At 29.0% G+C, this 10,416-nt stretch overlaps 1 protein-coding gene across 1 annotated transcript; it reads left to right on the top strand.

Annotated features, from left to right (window-relative positions):
• The first annotated feature begins 4,949 nt into the window (after positions 1–4,949).
• Positions 4,950–9,953, top strand: LOC148309523 (uncharacterized). The gene is made up of 4 exons (XM_088260033.1): positions 4,950–5,022; positions 5,801–5,928; positions 7,725–8,124; positions 9,872–9,953. The coding sequence occupies exons 1-4, from the start codon at positions 5,005–5,007 to the stop codon at positions 9,926–9,928; spliced, it is 603 nt and encodes a 200-aa protein (XP_088116159.1). The 5' UTR covers positions 4,950–5,004; the 3' UTR covers positions 9,929–9,953.
• Positions 9,954–10,416: the final 463 nt, after the last annotated feature.

Genomic DNA, 10,416 nt, shown 5'->3' with positions numbered 1-10,416 from the left:
GCATGACTGTAGAAGAGGCGAAGAATGTTTGCAAAGACAGAGTGGTGTGGCGTTCGATTCTCTCTGCCTACCCCTGCGGAGAAGTGGCGTGATGGTTAGTTAGTTAGTTTATTTTTTTGCCCTATGTGGTACTAGCAAATCTGGTAATGGGTTGTCCTTCTCGAGATTTTCACGTGTGATAACGAGTGAAATCGTTCGGGTTACTTTCTGGAAATTAAATGTTATTTTTTTTGGAAATAGACACCTTTGCATTACAGCCCCGCGATACTTGAACCCATTCCCCGCGGGATCTAAGTGTTTGTCGTATGCCTGTCGACTGTAACTAGGGAACCAAGATTACCGTGCTTTAAACCCAGTGCACTTACTAAATATTAAATGTAAACGAGAAGCAATTTTATAAACCCTAAAATTATGTATCCTACTTTAATTTATTACTAACATTTTGGGTATTCAAATATTATGTATAGTACCAATGTTATGGGTGTTTTTATATAATATATAACCAACATTTTGGGTGTTCAAATACAGTATATTACCAACATTTTGGGTATTCAAATACAGTATATTACCAACGTTTTGGGTGTTCAAATATAGTATATTACCAACGTTTTGGGTGTTCAAATATAGTACATAACCAACATTTTGGGTGTCCAAATATGATTTATCAATAACATAATCTCGATAATTAGCGATTAGCGATTAGCGATTAGCGATTAGCGATTAGCGATTAGCGATTAGCGATTAGCGATTAGCGATTAGCGATTAGCGATTAGCGATTAGCGATTAGCGATTAGCGATTAGCGATTAGCGATTAGCGATTAGCGATTAGCGATTAGCGATTAGCGATTAGCGATTAGCGATTAGCGATTAGCGATTAGCGATTAGCGATTAGCGATTAGCGATTAGCGATTAGCGATTAGCGATTAGCGATTAGCGATTAGCGATTAGCGATTAGCGATTAGCGATTAGCGATTAGCGATTAGCGATTAGCGATTAGCGATTAGCGATTAGCGATTAGCGATTAGCGATTAGCGATTAGCGATTAGCGATTAGCGATTAGCGATTATCGATTAGCGATTATCGATTATCGATTAGCGATTAGCGATTAGCGATTAGCGATTAGCGATTAGCGATTAGCGATTAGCGATTAGCGATTAGCGATTAGCGATTAGCGATTAGCGATTAGCGATTAGCGATTAGCGATTAGCGATTAGCGATTAACGGCAAATGGAAAATGCAAATTTCAAATATTAAAAAGCATGGCATGGCATGGCATGGCATAACATGGCATGGCATGGCATGGCATTAGAATGGCGATTTAGCGACGGTCGATTTAGCAACGGTCGATTTAGCGACGGTCGATTTAGTGACGGTCGTTGTATCGTCGGTCGATTTAGCGATCGTCGAATTATCGACGGTCGAATTATCAACGGTCGATTTATCGACGGTCGATTTATCGTGGTCGATTTAGCGTCGGTTGGTCATCGTCGTCGATCTAGCGACGGACGATTTAGCGACGGTCGATTTATCGACGGTCGATTTACCGACGGTCAATTTACCGACGGTCAATTTACCGACGGTCGATTTACCGACGGTCGAATTAGCGACGGTCGATTTAGCGACGGTTGATTTAGCGACGGTCGATCATCGTCGTCGATTAAGCGATGGTCGATTTAGTGACGGTTTAGTGATTTATCGACGATCGATAAAAAGACAGTTGATTTATAGACGGTGGAAAAAGCGACGGTCGATTTGGTGACGGTCGATTTAGTGATGGTCGATTTAGCGACGGTTGAATAAAAGACGGTCGATTTAGCGACCGTCAATTTATCGACGGTCGATTATCGTCGTCGAATTAGCGACAGTCGATTAAGCGACATTCGAAGCGGATTGGAAAATTTAGTATGAAAATTTTAATTTTATTATTAGAATGGATTAAATAAAGTAATTACTTTTATTTGCATAAATTCATTTTTTCCGAAAAATTATATTAAATCCTAAGGGATTATTTTTATAATGCGCTACTTAATTAATTAAATTAAAACAATTTTTTCTGTTTTTTTTATTAAATCAGTACAAACTGTTTGGTATGGTAATAAAATATATGTGATATTTCGTAATATTATTTTTAGATGTTTCACTTTAAAATATATTAAATACATCGTAAATCAAATTTCCAAACGATTCTGCAACCTAAACTCAACATTTATAAAATTACGTATGTATGGTATATCCAAAACATTATTATTATTTCAAAACTGGTATTCAACATAACGTCATAAAACACAGACGTGGTCAACTGGTCGATTAAGACCAGCGTCAGTCCAATAGTTGTTTTTTTGTCGATCATTGGTGTTGAAATTGTTATTTGAAAAGTGCATTTTTATTCTGTATCATAAATATGTAAAGGGTGATTCATTAGGACCTTTTTTAAAATTCTCAATTAAAGTAAAAAAAATAATTTAATCGTGGTAACTGTATTATCATCGTAATAAGAAAAAAAATTGCATTTATTTTTTTTAAGATAATATTGTTCAAATTTACTCCGTTTTAGAAAGCCAATTCATAAGGCCCAATGATTTTCTATGACGCTTTCAAACATTTTGATCGGTACGGCGTGAATGACGCAAGTAATGTAATGTAAGACTTCACGTATCACCGAAAAAAAAATCTAGAATTATTTATATATATATATATATATATATATATATATATATATATATATATATATATATATATATATATATATATATATATATATATATATATATATATATATATATATATATATATATATATATATATATATATATATATATATATATATATATATATATATATATATATGTATATATATATATATATATATATATTATATCACAATCACAATCACATTTATGTAGGACTATCTTAATATAAACAGGAATAAAGACGTAATAACAATTTCAAGATCAAAAATTGTAAAAACAGTCATAAATCCTAACAACTTAGTCAATTTTTTTAAGACGCTTACGAATGGCTTTCATTTTCCTTGATTAGATAAGACGATGTCTATCCACTCCCTTGAGCTAAGGAATGTTCTCAGTGATCGAAATGGAATTATAGATAAAAATAATGCGTTTGGTTGAATATAAAATTTTTACTGGTCAACTAATTTGGGAGGAACACGATATGTTTAACATAAAAAAATTAAAAGTTAATATGTAAATATACTAAGTGACATCCAAGTTTTCACTCTTATTTATCCTTGGCTTTACCTGTTATCCAAGAAAAATAATTTGTAATATTTTATTCGATGTTTCAGAATACAAGCGGCGTATATCCAAATTATAACAACCACATTTATTGATTATAACGACCTGATAATGTTAGTATATTAACCTGTTGGTGATAAGAACAACTGTATTTAAATATATATATATATATATATATATATATATATATATATATATATATATATATATATATATATATATATATATATATATATATATATATATATATATATATATATATATATATATATATATATATATATATATATATATATATATATATATATATATATATATATATATATATATATATATATATATATATATATATATATATATATATATATATATATATATATATATATATATATATATATATATATATATATATATAAATATATATATATATATATATATATATATATATTTATATATATATATATATATATATATATATATATATATATATATAAATATATATATATATATATATATATATATATATATATATATATATATATATATATATATATATATATATATATATATATATATATATATATATTTAGTCTTGTTTACATTAATAAACTCAAAAGATTTCTTAAAAAAGTATTTTATTTTTATATTTAAATCGTCATGTGATTCTTTCTAGTTTAACATAAAAACAATAGATACTTGAGATACTTATAATATTGATATATTATCCAAAAGATAATTTAAACTAATTGTTAGTAATCAACTGATCAATAAGCAGTATGTTTTAATTTAATTTTAATTTAAATAAATGTCATTTCAGGCCTTTTCTACTAAATACTAAATACTATATACTAATAGATACTAATAGATACTAATCACTCATTTCACTCTCATAAATTAAAATTATTACACCTTGTTCCATATAAAGGCCAAATTATGAATTATCTTGAAAATTTAGAAATCCAAAAAAACCCAAATTCTAATAATAATTTATTAAATATTGTTATTAATATATTGTTTCAAAATTCTTCACCTTTGCTTTCCATTTTTCCTTTGTTTTCAAACTCCGCCCCGTGACTAACCCCCTCCCCCTAACTTTCCCCTCTCCTTATTTATAGAACAATTTTATATTTTATATTTTATTTACTATACAGACCTGAATGATGGAAGTTTAACTTCTGAAACATGTATTCAATAATAAAACTCAAGTGGTAAAAAACAACTGTTTTCTTTAATCATTGTAATATATTCGGCATGAATCTCGCATACGTTCATTAAACATCATTTAAAAACGAGCAAAAGTATTTTTTTTTAATTTAGACTTCATTCGGTAAATAGCAATATTTTTTAAAAATCTATTGTGATAAGATTTTAATTTTTGAATAACAACGATGCAGAATGCATCGAAACACGTGTTACTATAGATTTTATGAAATATTTGGTATTTATTTCTTAAAATCTGATTCTATTTTAATTGAAATTTAAACTTAGAAAGTATACATACTACAAAGCGACTGCCTAATCAATTAATGAAAAATAAAACTTTTTTCTCTATAAAAATGTGATGCCATACTTGTTCCATCATATACCATTATGGTTCGGGCAATCCACGTATAAATATTACGAAAAAGATGTTAAACTGGTCTTTCGAATTTTGTAGGTCGAGAATACAGAATTGTTTATTTTTTATTCAGATTCAGTTACATTGTCACCTTCATTCGATACAAACATGTTCTGATCATTAAAAAATATTATGTCAATATTAAAAATCGTAAGTTATTTGTTTAAACAAATATTTTTTCATTAAAATTTTTAAAATATAACTATAACTTTATTTAAAACTTTATTGTAAACTCCATTTCAACACTGATTTTTTGTATCTACTAGATTGTATTAAAAACACATTTTAAAAAAATGTGACAATCGTTTTGCCTTGTTATGGCATTTTCAAATAAATGTCATTCTTTCAATCAATTAGACTAAAAAAATCAGTGTTTGATTTTAAAGTTTAATACATTAACTTTGTTTTAAACTACTTTTACTTTTGGTACTTTTCTCCAACCGGTTCCAACAAAACCTTGTTTTGAAAATGACAAAGCTTTTGTCGAAACTACTTGTCTACATTTGACCTGATGATGAAATGATTATTCCGAAACCGGTAATTCGGGAGCAATGTTTTTAATTGGTATTTCACATAGTGAACGGTGAATGATAGAGTGTTTTAAAAATAAAAGTGGTTTAAAACAAAGTTCTCGTTTTATTTTTATAAAGAAACACGACTAGTTTTGAGAACTACATTTTCCCGTCAAAAGCGTGTACAAAAATAGCTTGTAGTATCACCTGTTAATGAAAACATTTATAGTTCTCGAAACTAGTCTTGTTTGCAATAATAAACTCAAAAGTGGTGTCAAACAAGTGTTTTATTTATATTTTTAACTTAAATTTACTTTTATGAAAATCCATATACATAAATGTAGGTATTATAAGCGTAAGTATTTGTTAGGGATAAATATTTTAAGTTGTTAATTTGTTTTTGTTTTTTTTTTTAGTTTTTAGTGGTAATCGTTCTTATATTTACCATAAGCCATGATTCAGAAGCAAATATTTTAAATCCCAAAAAAGACAAAATTGTCAAAATGAAGTCATACCCATGGTCGGGTAAGGAGTACAGTTTTTTGTAAGTATTTACTTGTGACCTTACTAGCAATAATATAATTCAGTATGCGTCCGGCTGCGCTGAGAACAATATTTTTTCAGAATTCTAGAATCTCATAATACAAACTAACCACTCATTTGACTCACATACACATAAATTATTTCACTCAGTTACAAACAAAGGTCAAGTCATAAACAATTTAGAAATACATAAAAAAGAGGCGGACAAAAGTCATGTGAAATTAAATAAATTAAAATAAGTGAAACAAAATTCTCTGCCTCCTTAGTGTAGTAGTTAGTGAGCTAGGCTACCATGCTGGATGTCCCGGGTTCGATTTCCAAGGGGGTATTATTAGTGATTTAGTGATTTTTCAGACTAATATTTATTCAATATGACCCTGGACTAGTACCTTAAGCGAAAAGCTGATCACCTTTCCTTCGTGTATTTAAGGATTGAGATAACACGGCTTTTATACGATTCAGTACCCTATGCACCATTAAGTGCGGATAAGGGTTGGAAAAATGAAATATAACTCAATAAGTGGTATTATACAAAATTTGCTATAGTAATATAACAACTCTGCCTCCATAGTGTACTGGTTAGCGGGCTAGGCTACCATGCTGGAGGTCACGGGTTCGATTCCCAAGAGGGTCAAAATAAATATGAGTGATTTTTCAGTCTAATATTTATTTAATAAGACCCTGAAGCGGAAGGCTAATCACCTTTCATTCGTGTATTTATCGATCAAGATAACACTGCTTCTATACGATGCAGTGCCCTATGCACCATTGGGGTGGGGGTAAGGGTTAGAAGAATACAAAAACTACGTAATTTTTTCCACATGAATTTTATTTGACCAGCTTTCGGGTTTCATCGTAACCGGCATCATCAGACTGGTGTGACGCTAGACAAAATTCTTATATACACAAAAAATGTTATTTACTTAATAAGGCAGGAGTAGAAAACAATGATTTTATATAACTTTTCTGACAAAATGAATTTAAATTGAATGATTTTAAGTATTAAATTAAGATAATAATTTCTAAGTTATGGTAAAGGTTTTAAGCATGATTTTATTTTATTTTATTCTATTGTAGAAATGGTTTTTGTAATTCCATCAAATTATGCTTAAAATCTTAACCATAACTTACATGTCATTATTATAACAATACAATACTAAAACTTTTTATTTTTTGACATCTCATCAAAGATGAAGAAGAATATGAAAGTCTGGGCATTTACGGGGCTGACGACCGTCATAGGCTGGTTTAAGTGATCATTTTACACACGTGTAACATTCACCAATTCTACCCATTATTGACAACCACATTACTCAAATTCTTGGAAGTTCTGTATATACGAACCAATTTAGAAACCTTGTTCTTAAATCACTAGAACTTCACTAGAGACATCTATTGGCGAGATATAAAAAAAGACTTCCATATTCTTCTTCATCTTTGATGAGATGTCAAAAAATAATATGAAAATAACTCCTGTAATTGGAGATAATCCAGATTTTGTGAACACACTCAAAATGTTGTAGGTACTAAAACTTTTTCTATTTGAATTCATTTTGTTATATAAAATCATGGTTTTCTACTCCTACCTTGATGTGCATATAACATAGAAATTTGTCAAGCGTCGCGCCAGTCTGATGATGTCGATTATGGTAAAACCCGGTTGCTGGTCAAATAAAACTCATGTGGAAAAAATACATTGTTGTTATTTTTTTCTATAAAATGCAGTTCCACCATGAAATTTCGGTACAAAACTTTAATCGCATAAATTTTGCATTGAAGCCTTTTTTCTGTTTTCAGTTTTGAAACTTCAGACGGACAATCGAGAAGTGAGCACGGGTATTTTAAGAGCGATGCATCCGGTCAAAAAATACTGGTTGTAAAAGGAAAGTTTTCCTACACGGATCCGGAAGGAAATGCGCAGGAGGTTGTATATGTCTCCGACGAAAATGGGTATCGTCCTCAGATCCTTCGAGAACCGGAAAAAACGACGTACTTATATCTTCCACCTACAGCAACAACACCTAGAATTATTCTGCCTACAACAACAACGCCTAGAATCATCCCGCCTACAGCAAAAACAACTAGAATCATTCCGCCTGCAACAGAAACAACTAGAATCATTCTGCCGGCAACAACAACGCCGAAACTTACAACAAAGACGTCAGTTACGAAGCAATATAAGGGTTTGAGTCGTCATGTATGTATCCGGTCTCACTATACATCAGCTAACTAACTTACTTACCAATTAGATTTAGTCTTGATATTATTTATATTTAAAGCAACATTTTGAGTGTGTCCAAGTACTTGTTCACAAAATCTGGATTATCTCCAATTACAGGAGGTATTTTCATATTATTTTTTGACATCTCATCAAATATGAAGAAGAGTATGGAAGTCTGGGCATTTACGGGGCTGACGACCGTCATAAGCTGGTTTAACATTCACCAATTCTACCCATTATTGATAACCACACTACTCAAATTCTTGGAAGTTCTATATATACATGAACCAATTTTAACACATTATTCTTGAATCACTAGAACTTCACTAGAGACATCTATTGGTGAGATAAAGATTCAGCATGTTACACGTGTGTAAAGTGATCACTCAAAGTAGCCTATGATAGTTGTCAGCCCCGTAAATGACCAGATTTCCATATTCTTCTTCATCTTTGATGAGATGTCAAAAAATAATATTTATAACGTTTACTTCGTGGTTAGTGATTTTTTATTTTAAATTTTTTTAACAAAAATATTATTAATACTAGTATATAACTAATCACCGAGATTTTTATGCTGTATGTATTATGTAATTAGCTTTGTGTTAATTGTTTTGTTGACTGACTTGTATTTGTAGCTTTTTAAACCTACATTCGAGAATTATTTTTCAAGAAATTTTGTATTTTAGCTTTTTCGTTTGCTAGACTTGATATTATTTGTTCCATTGGCATTTGCATCGCTTTTGATAAAATTCTGTATTGAATTTTTAGTTAAAATAATTCAAATGTAAAGGTAATCTGCATGATGATGTTGGTTTTGGTTAAAACCAGCTGGTAATTGAATATATATATATATATATATATATATATATATATATATATATATATATATATATATATATATATATATATATATATATATATATATATATATATATATATATATATATTTATATATATATATATACATATATATTTATATATATATACATATATATATATATATATATATATATATATATATATATATTTTGTCCGCCTCCGTAGTGTAATGGTCAGCACGCTCGGCTACCATTCTGGAGGTCCCGGGTTCGATTCCCAAGGGGGGTAAAATAAATATTAGTGATTTTTTCACTGTCATATTTATTCAATATTACCCTGGACTGGTGCCTGAAGCGGAGGGCTGATCACGTGTGCCTTCATGTGTTCAAACGATCATGATAACACTGCGTTTATATGACGCAGAGCCCTATGCACCATTGGGGTGCGGATAAGGGTTTTATTATTTATTATTATATATATATATATATATATATATATATATATATATATATATATATATATATATATATATATATATATATATATATATTTATATATATATGTATTTATTTATATATGTATAAATATATATATATATATATATATATATATATATATATATATATATATATATATATATATATATATATATATATATATATATATGTATATATATATATATATATATATATATATATATATATATATATATATATATATATATATATATATATATATATATATATATATATATATATATATATATATATATATATATAATAGTATATGTATATTTATAAAGCTATTCCACTGTATGGATGATAAGAAGAGTGTTTAATGTGTATTTCGTTATATTTGATCGCCTTTTAAAGTGAAATAATAGTTTAATCATATTTTTTTACAGAAACCGAGAGCAGAACCTAAATTCGACCCGAATTTGATACCTTCATTGTTGAGATGAAGTTAATTTGAAGAATTAAGGACTGATCGTATTCCAAGTAAAAAAAAGCATTTTTAAATTTCATACTGCTGTTTATAATGAATAATCGAATAAATAATACACAAAAAGTCGATTTATATTTTTCCACCATTTCTTTTCATCACTTACGCCATTTGTATGAGATCAAATACGTTTAAGTGTAATAACGTTGTTTAAAAGCACTATCCTTATGTATGGATGTGAAGGAGGCGAGGAGTGTTTGTCAGGACACTGTATGGAGTTTTTAATTATTTATGCTTAAATCCCGGTATTTCTGGCTTAGTAGCCCCAAAAGTTCTGGTAACCAAAAGCGTTATGAGATTTCCGATACGACATTTCGAGTGTATCCAAATACTTGTTCACAAATCTGGATTATCTCCAATAATAGGAGTTATTTTCATATTATTTTTTGACATCTCATTAAAGATGAAGAAGAATATGGAAATCTGGGCATTTACTGGGCTGACGAC

This window comes from Brachycentrus maculatus, unplaced genomic scaffold (assembly GCF_059751285.1).
Source record: "Brachycentrus maculatus isolate JH-2025_06_01 unplaced genomic scaffold, ASM5975128v1 h1tg000122l, whole genome shotgun sequence".
Lineage (NCBI taxonomy): Eukaryota > Metazoa > Arthropoda > Insecta > Trichoptera > Brachycentridae > Brachycentrus > Brachycentrus maculatus.
The sequence above is the reverse complement of the archived record's forward strand: the minus strand, read 5'-3'. Positions and strand labels throughout refer to the sequence as shown.

What these genes read in the sequence shown, in the direction of transcription:
- LOC148309523 (XM_088260033.1), top strand. An exon ending in GGTAAGGAGTACAGTTTTTT is followed by an intron (nt 5,929 to 7,724) that starts GTAAGTATTTAC and finishes TTCTGTTTTCAG; the next exon opens with TTTTGAAACTTCAGACGGAC. An exon ending in ATAAGGGTTTGAGTCGTCAT is followed by an intron (nt 8,125 to 9,871) that starts GTATGTATCCGG and finishes ATTTTTTTACAG; the next exon opens with AAACCGAGAGCAGAACCTAA.